This window comes from Phyllobates terribilis, unplaced genomic scaffold (assembly GCF_046119375.1).
Source record: "Phyllobates terribilis strain yellow unplaced genomic scaffold, ASM4611937v1 Scaffold_4__5_contigs__length_816908805, whole genome shotgun sequence".
NCBI classification, from domain to species: Eukaryota; Metazoa; Chordata; class Amphibia; order Anura; family Dendrobatidae; genus Phyllobates; species Phyllobates terribilis.
The window spans coordinates 772786371-772805287 of record NW_027362764.1 but is presented as its reverse complement, the minus strand read 5'-3'; the positions used below and the strand labels follow the sequence as shown (position 1 = coordinate 772805287).

General features: G+C 39.7%; 1 protein-coding gene across 2 annotated transcripts in view; it reads left to right on the top strand.

Annotated features, from left to right (window-relative positions):
* COL22A1 (collagen type XXII alpha 1 chain) overlaps positions 1-18917 on the top strand; it is a 519049-nt gene that overhangs the window by 178479 nt on the left and 321653 nt on the right. The window contains exons 6-13 of one of the 2 annotated variants that reach the window (XM_073679923.1): positions 474-597; positions 1244-1519; positions 5189-5269; positions 7153-7266; positions 8035-8079; positions 9177-9239; positions 9331-9369; positions 17662-17724. In XM_073679923.1, the coding sequence (XP_073536024.1) occupies positions 474-597; positions 1244-1519; positions 5189-5269; positions 7153-7266; positions 8035-8079; positions 9177-9239; positions 9331-9369; positions 17662-17724 (805 nt within the window). The remainder of the gene's footprint in view (positions 1-473; positions 598-1243; positions 1520-5188; positions 5270-7152; positions 7267-8034; positions 8080-9176; positions 9240-9330; positions 9370-17661; positions 17725-18917) is intronic. The other variant, XM_073679924.1, reaches the window with a different exon arrangement.

Sequence of the window (18917 nt, the reverse complement as noted above, 5' to 3'; positions counted from 1 at the left end):
TAATAATTAAAATTAATAAACAATGAAATCAAGGGGAGGCTGATGAGAGACACAAAATAATGAAGAAAAGAAAAATCAAAGGGTAACCACTAGATGGCAGAATACTAAAAAGGAATGATGATAACAGTTATGTATATGCACATTTGTATATTCACAAGGTTAATTACAATGCAATTGTAAAGTTATATCTACAGGAATTCGGTGCAATGTAATGCATACAAATAGTGCAATGTAATTCACAAAATTAAATCAGTAGTAAAGAGATAAAGAATAGCTACATTACAGTTAGAGATACCCAAAAAGAAAAATAGAATGTGTCAGCACATCGGCCTACACCTCAGACCCCGACGCGCGTTTCGACCCTACTTCATCTGGGATTCCTCCTCCCTTTATGCTATATGTGTCTGCAGGAGCATGTATCAAATGTGTATCATAAGAAATAACTTTTTTTTTAATTCTCCCTCTTCTCCTAGGGATATATTTCCACAAGGCTTGCCAGATGAATACGCTTTTGTTACGACATTCAGATTCAGAAAAGCCTCTAGGAGGGAAGATTGGTACATTTGGCAAATTATTGACAAGTATGGCATTCCGCAGGTATTTAATAATATATTATTATTAATTAAAAAATACATTTTCTTTACCCCTGAAGCCCTAAATGCTATAGGAGGAGAAGAAAAAATTTTTCTAGGTGGGATACAATACCAATAATCTGTCGATTAAAAACGTGGAAAACACCATGAAATTATAAAATTGTGCCTGCATACATTTACCACTAGAGGGAGCTCTTAACATTGGGTGGTATGCAGCTTACATTGGTGTCAATAATAAATTAGTAAGTACTGAGCTCCCCCTATTGGAGACAAAATTATCCTGCATTTCTAACATGACAAAGGTTCTGGGGACAAGGAAACCCCCAAGTTTATCCATGGGGTCAAGTATTGATGCTGGCTTAATATAAGTGTTTTCCAATCCACTTAGAGACTGTTGAAAAAAACATTGAGATGTGAGGTTTGGTTCAATTCAAGGGTCGAGGTATAAATTGAGGGGGCAAAACTGACTTTTGGCCACACACATCAACTTTGGTCACATGACCTAAATTTTTCTTCAAGTCAAGGTCAATAAAAAGTTGCAGTGTAAGCGCGTCGCCTTATGCAAAAACTAAACATAAGAGATGACTCAAGTCAACCGATCTTGGATAAAGGAGCAAAACTCACCTCACCATCCTCTCTCCCACTCACAGGTGTCGCTGAGGTTAGACGGAGAGAACAAGGCCCTGGAGTACAGCTCGGTGGGGGTCACCAAGGACGCCGTCAGGGCAAGTTTCCGGAGCGGTAAAGTCATTGATCTGTTTGATCGTAACTGGCACAAGATTGCTCTGAGCGTGCAGGCGAAGACCGTGACCTTGTACATCGACTGCAAGCTGGTGATGACCGTACCCATCGAGGAGCGAGAGAACATCGATATCCAGGGAAAGACCGTGATTGGCAAACGCCTGTACGACAGCGTTCCCGTAGACGTGAGTGACACCGAAAACCAAAACATATCAGAAGCATTCATCTCCTTATATTATCATGTGATGGTACTGTAAGGAAATATAGAGATAGATAGATAATAGATAGATAATAGATAGATAGATAATAGATAATAGATAGATAATAGATAGATAGATAGATGATAGATAGATAATAGATAGATAGATAATAGATAGATAGATCGATAGATAGATAGATAGATAGATAGATAATGGATAATAGATAGATAGATAGATAGATAATAGATAGATAGATAATGGATAATAGATAGATAGATGATAGATAGATAGATAATAGATAGATAGATAATAGATAGATAATAGATAATAGATAGATAATAGATAGATAATAGATAGATAATACGTAGATAATAGATTGATAGATAATAGATAGATAGATAATAGATAGATAATATGTAGATAGATAATAGATAATAGATAGATAGATAATAGATAGATAATAGATAGATAGATGATAGATAGATAGATAGATAATAGATAGATGATAGATAATAGATAATAGATAGATAATAGATAGATAGATGGATAATAGATAGATGATAGATAGATAATAGATAGATAATAGATAGATAATAGATAGATGATAGATAGATAATAGATAGATAATAGATAGATAGATGATAGATAGATAATAGATAGATAGATAATAGATAGATAATAGATGATAGATAATAGATAGATAATAGATAGATAATAGATAGATAGATAATAGATAGATAATAGATAGATAGTAGATGATAGATAGATAATAGATAATAGATAGATAGACAATAGATAGATGATAGATAATAGATAGATAGATAATAGATAGATGATAGATAATAGATAGATGATAGATAGATAATAGATAGATGATAGATAATAGATAGATAGATGATAGATAGATAGATAATAGATGATAGATAATAGATAGATAATAGATACACACGTGGTCAGTATTGTTGGTACCCCTCGTTTAATGAAAGAAAAACCCACAATGGTCACAGAAATAACTTGAATCTGATGAAAGTAATAATAAATTAAAAATCTATGAAAATTAACAAATGAAAGTCAGACATTGCTTTTCTGCTTCCACAGAATTAAAAAAAATTTAAACTCATGAAATCGGCCTGGCCAGAAATGATGGCACCCCTGAAAATAATGTGACAAAAGGGACATGTTAAATCAAGTTGTGTCCACTAATTAGCATCACAGGAGTCTACAATCTTGTAATCAGTCAGTGGGCCGGTATATAGGGCTACAGATACTGACTGTGCTGTTTGGTGACATGGTGTGTACCACCCTCAACATGGACCAGAGGAAGCAAAGGAAAGAGTTGTCTCAGGAGATTAGAAAGAAAATTATAGACCAGCATGTTAAAGGTTATAAGACCATCTCCAAGCAGCTTGATGTTCCTGTGACTACAGTTGCACATATTATTTAGAAATGTAAGATCCTTGGGACTGTAGCCAATCTCCCTGGATGTGGAGCAGGAGCAAAATTGATGACAAATCAAAGAGACGGATAATACGAATGGTAACAAAAGAGCCCATGATAACTTCTAAAGAGATTAAAGGTGAACTTCAAGCTCAAGGAACATCAGTGTCAGATCGCACCATCCGTCGTTGTTTGATTCAAAGTGGACTTCATGGGAGACAATCAAGGAGAACACCGTTGTTGAAAAAAAATCATAAAAAAGCCAGACTGGAATTTGCCAAACTACATGTTGACAAGCCACAAAGCTTCTGGGAGAATGTCCTATGGACAGATGAGACAAAAATGGAAGTTTTTGGCTAGACACATCAGCTCTATGTTCACAGATGGAAAAATGAAGCATATCAAGAAAAGAACACTGTCCCTACTGTGAAACATGGTGGAGGCTCTGTTATGTTCTGGGGCTGCTTTGCTACATCTGGCACAAGGTGTCTTGAATCTGTACAGGGTGCAATGAAATCTCAAGACTATCTAGAGAGAAATGTGCTGCCCAGTGTCAGAAATCTTGGTCTCAGTCGCAGGTCATGGGTCTTGCAACAGGATAATGACCCAAAACACAGCTAAAAACACCCAAGAATGGCTAAGAGGAAAACATTGGACTATTCTGAAGTGGCTTCTATGAGCCCTGACCTAAATCCTATTGAGCATCTTTGGAAAGAGCTGAAACATGTCGTCTGGAAAAGGCAACCTTCAAACACGAGACAACTGGAGCAGTTTGCTCGTGAGGAGTGGCCAAAATACCTGTCGAGAGGCGCAGAAGTCTCATTGACAGTTACAGGAATCGTTTGATTGCAGTGATTGCCTCAAAAGGTTGTTCAACAAAATATTAAGTTAAGAAGAACCATCATTTCTGTCCAGGCCGATTTCATGAGGTTAATTTTTTTTTAAATTCTGTGGAAGCAGAAAAGCAATGTCTGACTTTCATTTGTTCATTTTCATAGATCTTTAATTTATTATTACTTTTGTCAGATACAATTTATTTCTGTGACCATTGTGGGTTTTTCTTTCATTAAACGAGGGGGACCAACAATTTTGACCACGTGTGTAGATAATAGATAGATAATAGATAGATAATAGATAGATAATAGATAGATGATAGATAATAGATAGATGATAGATAGATAATAGATAGATAGATAGATAATAGATAATAGATAGATAATAGATAGATGATAGATAGATGATAGATAGATAATAGATAGATAGATGATAGATAGATGATAGATAGATAATAGATAGATAATAGATAGATGATAGATAATAGATAGATGATAGATAGATAATAGATAATAGATAGATAGATAATAGATAGATAATAGATAGATAGATAGATAATAGATAGATGATAGATAGATAGATAGATAATAGATAATAGATAGATAATAGATAGATGATAGATAGATGATAGATAGATAATAGATAGATAGATGATAGATAGATGATAGATAGATAGATAATAGATAGATAATAGATAGATGATAGATAATAGATAGATGATAGATAGATAATAGATAATAGATAGATAGATAATAGATAGATAATAGATAGATGATAGATAATAGATAGATGATAGATAGATGATAGATAGATAGATAGATAGATAATAGATAGATAATAGATAGATGATAGATAGATAATAGATAGATGATAGATAGATGATAGATAGATAATAGATAGATAGATGATAGATAGATGATAGATAGATAATAGATAGATAATAGATAATAGATAGATGATAGATAGATAATAGATAGATGATAGATAGATGATAGATAGATAATAGATAGATAGATGATAGATGATAGATAGATAATAGATAGATAAGAGATAATAGATAGATAATAGATAGATGATAGATAGATAATAGATATATGGATAGATTGCTGTTTGCCTTTGTTACACCTGTTTCTAGAGTAATGTCCGCCGCTCCTGTGAGCTCTCTGTACCTGTGCTGTGTTGTATCTGTGTTATACACTGATGTAGCAGAGCTGTATTTGCTGCTGCGCTTCTTCTTCTGTGTGCAGCGAGTGCAGTATTAGCCATTTATACCATCACAGATAATATATGCTATGTAATGACGCGCTCGGCTCTGCTGCATCCTTTTTCCTCCTGTCTGTATTTTCCGCCGTATGACGTGACATTATTCTGCTTGTCTTTCAGTTTGATCTCCAGCGCATCGTCATATACTGCGACTCGCGGCACGCGGACCTCGAGACCTGTTGTGATATTCCCAGCGGCCCTGTGAGACATTTTCTTGTTCTTCTTCAGACATTGATTCTCCGAGAATAAAACAGCGACACCACAGAACGCTGCGACTAATCCCGGCCTCTGTGGGGGCTCTTAGTGACCCTCATGTAGAAAGGAGTTGGAGCAGTCAGAGTCAGTTGTGTCCTTTTCTTTTTTTGCTAGTAGATCATATCCCGAGATGAGTGCCGCAAAATTATCAGAATTGAAAAAAACGTGGAATTTTGCGTTACTCTGTCAGGAGATGTTTATGTCGGGAATGTCTGTTTGCGGTCACCCTGTGGTTGTGACGGGAGCAGTGAATTGATTTTTGTATCCTTAGAAGTTGGAGTCCTTCCCTTCTTATCATGGACACTTTTTGTATTTTGCTTTTTCGTGTTTTTTTCTCCTCTTAGCCATCTATTTTTTTTATTTTCCCAGCCATATAAAGGCTTTTTTTCTTTTTTTTACAGGGCGAGTTGTGGTTTTGAAAGACTCCATTAATTTTACCATATAATGTACTAAAAAATAATAGGGAAAAAAATTCAAAATGCAGTGAAATGGTGAAAAAAAAGACAATTCTGGATTTTGTTTTCACTTTTTTTTTTGTACTATTTTTCTTTTACATTTTCATTGTACAGTAAAAATGATCCAATAACATAATCTTTCAGGTCAGGGTGATTACAGCAAGACTTTATATATTTTTTTATTTATTGAAGTGATGAAAACAAAAATTTGAAAATTTGCAAAAAAAAATATATATAAATAACTGAGTTGTGTCCCTATTTTCCGAGATCCACATTTTTTTTTTAGATGTTTTTGTTATTTTTGATAGTTTTTTTCTCTTGTAGGGAGAGGTGGCAAAAGAAAAACTGCAATTTTGTTGTTTTATTTTTTTTTTTCAGGCAGTTACTGTACGGGTTAATTAACTTACATATTTTGGTTCGATTGGAGTTTTTTTGGACGTGGTGATATCAATAAAGCTTCTTCTTTTTTATTTTTATTTTATTTTTAAACTTAGAAAAGTCGGTGGCTTAAACTTTGATTTTGCTTTAATATTTCTTTTAATATTTTTTTTTTTATTTGTTGCATTACTTTGTTCTATAGACTGCAATGCCACAGTATTGCAGTATATAATGACATTTACAATTTTTTTTTATGAAGTCCAGCCATGGGCACCCAATTGGCCCCAAACAATTGCATCAAGGGAGGATGGGGAGAAGGGCAAAGGGAGCTAGTTCAGGCATTTACCAGCAACCAGGCCATTTACATTGTGTTGTCAATTATTGACATTGGCGTTTTAAACACCAGAGACTGCAGCCAGCTCTGGTCACTGCTGTTCCTGAGCCTGCACCCAATATATACATACAGAAATCAGAAATCAGGAAGGGATTAACTAATTTTAAGAAAAGGTAAGAATGGACACAACTTAAAGATAAAGATCTCTGCTGCCTGTTTCCATCACTAGGAGGCCATTCTGTGTTCTTCTGTATACAGCTGCAATTCCCCTGTATTAGGGACTCTCAGTATATAACTTAAAGAACATTCTTATTATTACCATTAACCCATGAATGCTTGTTTCATGTCTTCCAGAACTACCAGGCATGTAACCAGAAGGCAAACCCCAAACTGATAGTGGAGCATTAATGTGGGTTTTAGGGGGCACTCACACTGGCAGAGGACTACCAGAGCAGCAATTAGCCAATAAGATTCTTATTCCTGTGGTGAGAAACGGATAAGCAGCCGCCTCTCCGCCACTTATTTAGACTGAAGTACAATTGAATGGGTTAAAATCAATTGGGGACACACTGTGGGTTGGAGGGGGACAATTCCCGCTCTCATAAAGAACTGTTGTTGGTGAAAGCCAACCCTTCCTCATTCTCTATTTCTGTGCTTTCCAGTGTGTGGTCACTGTGGCCACCGAGCCTCCACCCATAATAACGACCCCCACTGTGGCGGAGCAGAGGGGCACCGAAAAAACCGTCAACTGCTCTCACTGTCCTTTTGGAGAGAAGGTAAGTACAAGAAGTATATCCGGCGTACACCGTGCTCTGCAGAATCCGGACTGATACATTGTGGAATTGAGCAAATGTCACAAAATTCGATTTGCTTAATTCATTTTTTAATTCGATTAGCATCCACTAAATCCAATCCACAAAAAATCTCATTCCTCCTATCCACAGCCTTCTCTATAACTGTCCCACCATCGCTGGTCCTCTAAACATCTCTTCCATCTTCTGGCCTCCATCATGTATCTTCTTTCTTCCATCTGCCGCCCGGTCGAGTCTTTCATCCAGTGAATGCAATGGACGTCATTGAACGTCATTGACATTCGTTGCCCCACACGTGATCACGAGGTGGTGCGGAGCATGTCATCGATTTGCACGGCACCCCATGTGACCTTCTGCCATGGAAGCCAGTAGGAAGGAAAGGTAGAAGAGCTGATGGGTGGAGCGGCAGTGGTGGGACAGGTAGGAGGAGAGGTGAGTAGGAGATTATTTTTTTATTCCCATCACGGTCCTCTATAATTTTAGAAAAAATGGTGGCCGGTTGTCCAGGTCGAATCGTTAAAAAAAAGATGGATTCTGATAAATCCAGTTTTTTAGTAAAATTTGCCTTGAATCGATTCTCTCTTCTCTAGTAGCTGCTGATGTTCAGCTCACATGGACATGTATGATGGACAGATGATATTCGGCCATGTTTGGGGTTATGAATTACTCTTGTATTGATATCTCATTCGTAGCATTGATTGCGCATACTAATTACTGTGCTCTTGTATTTAGGGGGATGTCGGCCTTCCAGGACCTACAGGTCCGATGGGTCCCAGGGTGAGTGCCACCGTTACACATGTGGGATTCCTTTATTCTAGACGCCATTGATATGAAAGGATTTGTGGCAAGTTTGAAAGGGGAGGTGATAACTGGGGAGTCCGACTGGGACCGCCACCGATCCTGAGAATATAGTTCTACAAAGTCCCTTATGAATAGAGCAGTGGCCGAGCATGCGCGCACCACCGCCCGCTACATTCGCTGTCTATGGGACGACCATCATGGTTTGTGCAGGATTAGAAGAACAATTATTTTTTTTTTACCCCAAACAGCTGCGCACCTGTCTACAGCTAGTTCTATGAACCTGAGCTGCAATACCAGACCCAACAGTAGACTGGGGTGGCGCTGTTTCTTATAAGAAGCAGCCCATTTTTTCTAATCATGAACAACTCATTAAATAACAGGGCTTGTAGTGTTTTTGATGCATTTTTTTCATGCAGAAAAAACACAAAGTTTTACAGTAGCAGAAAAATTTATGAGATTTCTAAAATCCAACTCACATGGTGTTTTTTTTTTTTTGCTCTTTCGTTCTTTGACCAGTGGAACAATTTTTTAAAAAAAACACAGTAGGTCAATTTTTTCAGCATTTTTGCTTTTGATCAAAATGGCCTATCACCAAACATTGTATTAAAAACACGTCAAAAACACGTGGATAATTTCCGCTGTGGTTTTTCTGTCCATAGCATCTATAAAAGGTTACATGTGAATATACCATTATATTATATATATATATATATATGTATATTAAAATATGACGTATATATTTAAATATAATATATAAAAATATAATATACATGTATGTGTAATTATATAATATAATATGTATTTCTATTATTATTATTATATTTTATATATTATATTATGCCAGAATATTGTCATTTTACTTGAGTCTAAATGCTGAAATGCTTTTACTTTCCATGCGCAAAAACTGTGCATTAATTTCAGAAAGATTTACTAAATACTAAACAAGTAGATAAAGAAATTTAAATATTTAATTAATTGAATACAAAAATATTTAAAAAAAAAACTATTAAAATTGTTAAAAAAAAAGTTTCAGAAATACATAAAAAAATTATAATTTTGTTATATTTTGAAAGGGTGAAACTGGCAATCCGGGGCCAATTGGACCTTCAGGTCCAAAAGGAGAGAAAGGGGAACCTGTAAGTATTTGTCACTTTGTAACTTTTGCACATTAGATGGTGAGCCAAACTGTTAGCACCTGAGAGCTCATTGTATTACTTTCTATTCTAGGGAAGAGTCCTGTCAACTAAAGGGGAGAAAGGTGATCAGGTAAGGAAATTGTTTCCAACAAAATGTAATAATGAAAAACATGGGGATTTTTTTATCTGAAGAAACAGCAAAATTTGATGACTCTATTCACTGCACATGGAATGTGCTTTATTATTCTCTCCAGAACCCATAGTATTATCTTCACCTCGCCGCTCACCTGTCCTGCCGCCACTGGAGCTCCTTGCCTGGTCCTCTGTTGGCTTCCATTACTTCTGGTCTTCATGGCAGCTGACAAAGATCAAAAGTGACCGAAGGTGGAGGAAGTTAGTGGAGGACCAGGCGAGAAGATGCAGTGGTGGGACAGGTGAGTGGAAAGATTAGTAAACTGTTTTATTTACCCCCTCCTGTGCTGCTACAAGACAGCAAAATTACAGGCAATTGTAATATATTTGCACGAAGTCAATTACAAAAAAAAAAATTGGATTTGGGCAAATTTAATTGGCTTTGAACCCATTCGCTCATATATAAACACTAGCTGTGGAGCCCGTTCTACACCCGGGTGGTTAACATTTTTATTGGTATATGGTATATTGCGGTATGCGTTCAGTGTCTACGCATACCAAGATCTCAGACGCCATACACTCCTCTTACCTGTAACGGCTCCATGCGTTCTTCTGTCTGGAGCCAGACTGCGCAGGCGTGTCGCGCTTGCGCAGTCTATAGAGGCTTCAGACAGAGGGACGCTTGTAACGTTATATTATAGATACTGTATTTAGATGATTTTGGCCACAGACAGTTCCTCTCTCCTTGTCCTTCCTGACTGATTCTTCTCTAGTTTTGCTCAAGTCCTCGTCACTTCTGGCACCATAAGACGGTACCTGTAGCCCATTCAGGATATGTAAGGTTCCCTTTCCCCAAGTGTTGTCTGAAACCTCCTCAACACCAGTTTTAAATGTAATGTAGGATCAGATCCTGCCTTCACCCTATCTCGGTTGCTCCCTTGTGGGCTGGTGGCAGCAGCCTGAGGTGTAATGTCGTGAAGGTTGCAGACAAGGAAGCAAGAGAGGCCATTATGGTTAAAAACGGGATTCCATAAAGATGAACAAACTTAACGGACAACAGGTACCGGGCTTGATATTTCTCAGATCTGATATATTCAGAGGTTTCTGCGTGATGGTTACACGTGGCGGCACATTACATCGTTTCTTCAGCACAATTTCACAAGGATACACATCTGACATTTCTTACTACTCCCAACAATTCAGCCACAGCAGCTACCTCCTCAGCTGACCCAATCAGGCAAGACTGGGTTTCTCTAGATCTTCCACACCAGGTTAGCACCTACCAGACCACCAAGGTTACAGGACAATACTCTCAACCCACAGCAGTCTCAGGACATCGGACAGCTCTACTCCACCAAAGCTTCCTCTGATATTTCTCCTGGGGCCTCTCCCTACTTCCCAGCTTCTCCGTATCAGATCTTCTGCCACTATGCCTATTCTCCATAACTTGAGATGAAAGGGATTCCAATAAACCTAGGAATCTTCCCGGGTGCCAAATAAAAGGTCCCTGAGGACCGTTCGGACCTGAGGTTCCCCATCCCTGTATTAGATCAACAACAGGATATCTTCAGAGGAGTGTCATCCATCTTCTACTCCTTTACAGTTAGACAGTTATTCTAGCTCCTCTAGGGTAGCGCATATGGTACATACATGTCCTCTCTAGAAGATTTGCTGTATCTCTCACCCATCTCAAGAACAAGTAGCAGGTACCAGGACACTGGACCATTACGTGAGTGGAGCTGGACAGGACCATAGAAAAAAACATCAACTCGTCAGAAGGAACGGTATCTGCTCCTTTGTGCAAGAAGGGACAGGGAACAGGAGGAGCACTGCCAGTGTCCTACAAAATGACCTCCAGTGGCTACTTGTGTACATGGTTTTGACCAAACTGTCAGAAACAGACTCCATGAAGGTGGCATGAGGGCCAGACATGCAGAAGTTAGACATGTGCTCACATCCCAGCATTGTCTGTGTAGCTCAATAAACATTTGCTAGAAAATACCAAAATTAGCAAATCTACCATTGGTGACCCGTTCTCTTCACAGACTAGAGCAGGTTCACACTGAACACATGGGATAGACGTGTAAAAATCTGAAAACTCTGTTGTGAACTTTATGCTACCTGCAATGTCATCCAGCATGACTGGTTTGGTAGTAGTCAGCGATGGTCTGGACAGACAGATCCTTGGTATAATATCCATATCAGTACCTGCGCCCTTTGTTTCAGCTTTATGTGGCATAGCTCCTTCATTGCAAGAAATGCAAAGTGACATGTCAGGTTTTATTCCCTAAAACTTGTGGGGCAACTCAATTAGGGAGCTTGGAGGGTTGAGTCCTAGATGATTTAGTATTGTCTACCAGCTGTGAGTCCTGGACAGACATTGGCTCCTGGATATCTGTCTTCCACTGCCAGTTATATGTAATCCTTCACCTAGTCCACACCTCTGGGCTCTGCTCCTGTAGCTCTCATGTTGTGTTCCTGACCTTGGCCTTTTTACTGACTATTCTTCTTATGGACAATTTTGTCTCTTATCTGTACATCACGGTTCTCACCCAATAACCCGACTTTTCTGCCAGCCTGCTCCATCGGGCAGCAACTATTCCATGGACTTAATACAGGGCATCTGTTCAAGACCACATCCATGTACAGATGTGAGAGGATGAAGACCAGGGCTTCCCTTGGACCTGATAGATGGAGAAGTTAGTGCAAAACCCTATTTTGAGCTACCAGATGACCACAAACAGAGCCACTTTACACTTTGAGGGTCCTACGAACCTACACGTGATAGCCAGTGATGCCCTCACTGCACTTAGGTACCAAAATGAAATCTTCAGAGCGATTGTCAAACCTTACTCTGCTGCAGTGGGCTTTGAGTTCTTCATGGGGCAGGACAACACATAGTCTCATGTGGGCCATTCCTGGATGATAGAGGCATTGATGCCATTCACGGGCCCTCACCTCCCTCAGACCTAAATCCAATTTGAGAACCTCTGGGACATTCGACTCTGCCAAGTAGCATCACAGACAGTCCAGGAACTGACCTATCAGAACAATTCAACATTGGAAAAATGTTCATGTTTTTACTATTTTTCCAAAATTAAAGCCGAACACTTCAAAAAAAAAAAAAAAAAAAGTAATAACGTAAAAAATATATATATAAAAACACAATTGTAATAGTCATAAAATAATAGCAAAAAATATCTAATAAAAAGGTTAAATGAAAGTTGTGTGCATATTACGGATTACATATTATTTGTGGCCCCCGAGATTTCAATTTTTGCTTCTGGATTCTTCTCCTTTTTATAGACCTGATTAGTCTCACAGAACAAATGTAGAATTTACACCTGTTGGATTAATTAGAAGGATATTTTTACCGAGTTTCTACTCGCACCTGTGACCAATTAACAGCGATTTAGAATGTTATTTTCATTATACATTTTACAAGTTGTTTTTTTTTTTTGCAACACATTTGAATACATTACATTTTATTTATAAGGTAAAATTATAACAAACTGTTCTCAAAACTTTTTTGGGTAAGCCGTTCTCCTCGTTATGTCCAGTCATCAAAAATAGCGTAATAATTAAATTAAAAAGATAGATACGTTTTCTCTCCATTTCCTTAAAGAATCCTGAAAAATAACATTGAAAAGTCTCTTTAATGTTGGTTAAAAGGCCCTGTACAATCACGTCTGGTAGCCACCTACCATACCATGCCTTAGGTTATCCTCCTCCTTTAACTCTTGCACTATGGACACCCGGTGGCTTAAGGTCATTTCAGTACATGGTGACATGCTCTTCTCCTGTAAAGAGCGTGCCAGGATCATTTTAGCTTTAATTTTCTTGGAACTTCTCATAACTGACTCCTGGACGACTACAGTAGCTTTTTTTGGCCATCGACCATGGATCCTGAGTTACACCACTTGTGCACCAAACCATGTATGCTACTTAATACTATAACACGAAGGTCCGGATATTGTCCCGCAGACCAGCCAATACGGACATATTGAACACATTCATCACTACTGTCCTCCTGAGAGGATGTCCTCATGACTGGCTGAAAGGAGACGGTTGTCCACATTCATTTCTGACACTATGACCTATGGACATTATGGGACGTTTAAACAGGCCAAAAATCTTCAGCATGCACCATTATCAAGCAAGGGAACTTCCTTCTACTATTCTACTCATGTGCTCAAAGTGGAAAGGAGTTGAGAATGAACACGTTTTGGTCCCTACTGACCTTGGTGAAGCTTTCGGTGGAAAGAAGAAACTTTACGAGATGGAACTAATGTATGTTTATGTAAGCACTTGGAGCCAGGTTGCGATTTGTTCTTGGTTCATCACTTACCACTAAAAATAGGAGAATTGATTCATAGGACCCCAGTCATTCGACCAGATCAGTAACCGGTGACCATTGGATGGTAGCTTGGAGAACCTCCTCATCTCCTGGTATTTCTAGCTCTTCTTTCGATGAAAGCGAATGGGATGAGACTGAATGGGAGAAGATACAGATTAGATATTAGAAAAAACTTTTTGACAATGAGGGTGGTCAATGAGCGGAACAGGCAGCCATGAGAGGTGGTGAGTTCTCCTTCAAAGGAAGTCTTCACACAGAGTCTGGACAGATATCTGTCTGAGATGGTTTAGTGAATCCTGCTTTGAGTAGGGGGTTGGACCGGATGACCCAGGAGGTCCCTTCCAACTCTACCATTCTATGATTCTATGACTGCGATTGGCAAAGAGAGGAGGCCAAGCATTGGGGTAAATAGGTGTCACATCTCCACCAGGACCCGCTCCTGCGGCATATGCTTCTGGTGATAGAAGAGATGTTGGAACCAGAAGCTCTGGACGGCACAGGCTTTGTCCAGCCACTTAGATTTGTATGGCTGGGACCTGTAGTGTCATCCAGTCTGACAGTATGGGTGTGTGTGCTGTCCAGGTGGAGTTATCAGCTCACTGCTCCAGTCAATTGGAGAGGACCACACCGTTCATAAGCTTCCAGCTTACTGCTGGAAGCTGCCAGATATACTGTAGTCTTGTGCTTCTGGTTCAGTCCTGTGTGTTGGTTCCTTGTTGTTTCCTTGCTCCTTGTTTTGACCTTGGCTTGTGTTTTCTGACTATTCCTATGGACAGTGCCAACGTTAGGGGCAGGCAGACTAGGCCCCCATCCTTCCAGGTAGCTAGTAGCGGCACATCACGTGGCTGCTATGGGGCCTGTGGGTCAGGGGGACCCTGTGTCAGCATCGTCCCCCCACGTCATCGCGCATTCAACTGTATCAGCATCATAAATGGTGATACAGTTGTAAGCAATGAGCGTCACATAACACTCCCTCTCCCATCATTCCCTCTCTGCCTCTGACGCAGCAACGTGATGACGTCACTTCATCGCGTGCCGGGCAGTGGGGCTGCTGACACGCTCTGCGGAGACTAGAGTAACGAGGAGAGGTAAGTATGTATTTTTTTTATATATATACACATCAGTGAGTACATCTTGGCTATTACACTGCATAACTGTGGGGGCTGCATTATACTTTATGGGGCGGAGCTGCATTATATTTTATGAGAGGGCCTGCATTATACTTTATGAGTGGGCTGCATTATACTCTATGGGGTGGCTGAATTATGCTGTATGAGGGGGGCTGCATTATACTCTATCGGGGGGCTGCATTATACTATTTTAGTATAAGGGGAGTGCATTATACTGTATGAAGGACTATGGGGTGCATTATACTATGGGGAGTGCATTGTACTATATGGATGACTATGGGAAATGCATTATACTATATGGAGGACTATGAGGAGTGCATTATACTGTATGGAGGACTATGGGGAGTGAATTATACTATATGGAGGACTATGGGATGCATTATACTATATGGAGGACTATGGGGTGCATTATACTATATGGAGGACTATGAGGAGTGCATTATACTATATGGAGGACTATGGGGAGAATATTATACTATATGCTGAGAACATGATGTGTATGAGGACAGATTGATCTATTAGTGATCGTTCTGTCCCCATCATTCTTCCTCATCCGGTGTAAAGAGGCCTGGAAATAAGCACCGAACGACTTTAGTATTGTCAATCACACCCGTTTAGTGGCCTGGACTCAGCACATGTAAAAACAACCGAAATGTTCCTGTGTGATGGTGCACTTTATCTAAAACCGGCCCTGCTTATGGATCATGATTTTGTCCTTTATGCGACTTCTCAGCTTTGACCCTGCTTGGTGACTATTCCTACGCACCACTGGACGGCGGCCCTTCCATAGGTAGCAATGCAGAGGGCACTGCTGTAAGTCCAGATCCTAGTATAGGGTTTATAAGATGTCGGAGTATTTCTAGAATCTGGCAGTCAGAGTGGCTTGTGCCAAGTCTGTCCAAGGAATCCTTTTTGAGCCTGTGGCCTTAGACAGACATTACAATAGGATGGTCCAGCACAACAAGCTCCTACTGTGACAAACGGGAAGACATTGCCACCATCAGAAAGTTGTGATTCATCTGATGGGCAAGTTTCCCTCAGTGTTTACCTAAAAATGTAAAATGTGCAGACCCAGCAAACCAGAAAACTAGTTAAGGTACTGTAACACAGGTGCCGGAATACAATGAGCAGAGACACAAGGCGAGAACAGTCAGGGATTGATATAACCACTTTATATGTATTACAACTATTCTGCAACGGGGTTAGTAACAAGCGTAATAAGCAGCAACTTTGAATAACAATAAGAAATATTTTCAGTGAATAACGGTAAAGTTCTTTGAAAACGTGTGATGCACCCAGTCGTGGGAGTCGTGGGAGTCACCACGTGAGTCCTCTTTATATGGCCTTAGCGGGGGTCACCGGTTCTTCCCGCTAGGCCGCAAGTCTCTTCCGGATAAAGTCTATCAGATCCCGTTTAGCCTCCCACGCACCAAACGGTCCCCACCCAACCTGAGATCCTAATCCCTACTGTCCCCGGTGCTGTAGGTGAGAGTTGGAAGTGACGGCCCTGTTCACTTGCGCGGTTCCTCCGCTGTTGCTGGTGCGTCTTTCCTGTTGTGGTCCTCTCTCAGCTCTTCTCAGCTTGACCATCGATGGTAGTCTCTCAGGCTTAAGGTAGGGGGTCCAGACCTCGGCTTTTAACAGGCGGCGTCGGGTTCCGACTTACTCAGTGCGGGGCGCAGGTCCTGACTCTGACCAACATGTGCAGTGCTCAGGGCGATTCTGTGAAGAGTCCGGAGCTTATCAGGTGTTTTCCGGCATTTGTGTGGCGCAAGCCTCCAACTGAAACCTGTCGCGCTGGGCTCTGCGATCCCTCTAGAGCATGTCTGCAGCCTGGCACTAAATCTGCCTTTGTCTTGGTGCGCTGGACTTTTATATCCAGGAAATCCTTCCTGGGGGTCACCTGATCGGGTCCAGCATTTGAATTTGCTCCCCCTTCAACTCTTCTACCACAACTTGGTTCCTCTTGATTTTGCCTGACCAGCAGATGGCAATCTTTCCTCATCTCTGGCACATCCTGCAAGAATTCTCCTGATGGTTCATTGCCCTCTACTACAGTACAAATCTTACATCGGAGACCCATCAAATCAAAAGCCAAAATTATGACACCATGTGAGAAATTTCTTACAAACTTTTCTGTAATTACTCGTATGTATATACCCTTACTAGTGCTGTAAAGCCGACTATATACATTAGATAGTTGTCGGCAGAACGATGCTTTAGCCAATCATTTGTCCGGCAGACATCTCGGCAGTCTCTCAGGGTGAGCGCTCCTGTGTTCTTTATGAGAAAGCCACCGACAGACATCTCTAGGTGGAGAACAAAGCGATTGCCAGTCTGAAATTGGACTTGTGCTTTCCACATCTCCCCAATGATCACTTGGTCGGCGCCTCCATACACAATAGAGTGTCGGCTGAACCTGTCGATACCGCCGGGAGCGACTGCCTTTGGTCTAATGTGTTCGGTGGGCTTTTGTCATAACTTTATATCCTATGTTTTTCTCCAGCTCGTTTTACTACATTTATAATTTACAAATCTGATACAAAACTTCCACTCATTTATCAATTTGGATCCTATTCTCCCCCCCCAATCCACCGATGTTCTGGTGCCATTTATTAGATAAGAGACAAAATTGGTGTTTATCCCGCGCATTACGTGATGTCTAAAGTTACAAAGTCATTTATTTTCTAGGAGAAAAATGATGATTGACATGTAGGCAGCAGCGGCAGAAAAAAACGCTAAATAACGTTGGCTCAGATTCTAAACAACATGAGTCATGTTTCAAAATTTCATTTACAAATAGGGCCCGCGGGAAATCAGGAAACCGCCACACAATGAAGAGCACGACGAGATGACAACCAAGACTGTAAATATTCCATTTCAGAGAGAAATTTTATCACCTAAAAATGTTTCGAGCGTCAGATCTTCAGCTTGGGATTATTTCGATATTGACATAAATGGTTTAACGGGACCCAAAATCTGAACCCCTGAATTATTATTTCAAAGCAGAAATTCTCAAAATATTCCAAGATCCACAGTGATCAGCTGTAGTATATGGTGAAACTTGGCAGTAAGTGTTCAGCTTTCCTGCAGCGCCTCCACAGGGAAAATGAAGCAATACAGTGTGTCCGTTTATATTAACGAGATGTCTGTGTAAGACAGGACAGGACGGGTCCTCCAGAGAAAAAGATTGTTTGTAACAGCACTCAATTCTGGCCACGCGATGAAGATCCTGAACTAAGAAACACTTGTTAATAAGTAAAGCCTTCCACACACAATAGATAGACGACGGCCACTCATTCGTTTGACCGCTATCATCACTGACTCCTTCTACAGTGGAGTTCTTGACTTTGGTGTATTCTCAATGAGAGAGCCGCTGACAAACATAAGAATTGGCATTACGATATCAGACATGCCGGATATTTTACTCCCCCGACACCATTTTCCATGAGACAGTCAGATGGCCGCCAACTTTGGACTGTTGATCGACCCTGCTGATATTGGCAGGTTCGGCCAATGTTATTGTAATGTGTATAGGGGGCTTAAGAAGTTGTATGCCTAATATGTACAAAAATACAACTACTAAAATACAGTCTATATACAAGAATAAAACTAATATAATACTACCCATATGTACAAGAATATAACTGCTATAATACTGCTCTTATCTACAAGAATATAACTGCTATAATACTGCCTCTATGTACAAGAATATAACTACTACAATACTGTCTATATACAATAATAAAACTAATATAATGCTACCCCTATGTACAATAATATAACTACTATAATACTGCACCTATGTACAAGAATATAACTACTATAATACTGCTCCCTATGTATAAGAATATAACTATTACAATACTGTCTATATACAATGATAAAACTAATATAATACTACCCCTATATACAAGAATATAACTAATATAATACTGCCCCTATGTACAAAAATATAACTACTATAATACTGCCCGTTATGTACAAGAATATAACTACTATAATACTGCCCCTATGTACAAGAATATATCTACTATAATACTGCCCCTATGTACAAGA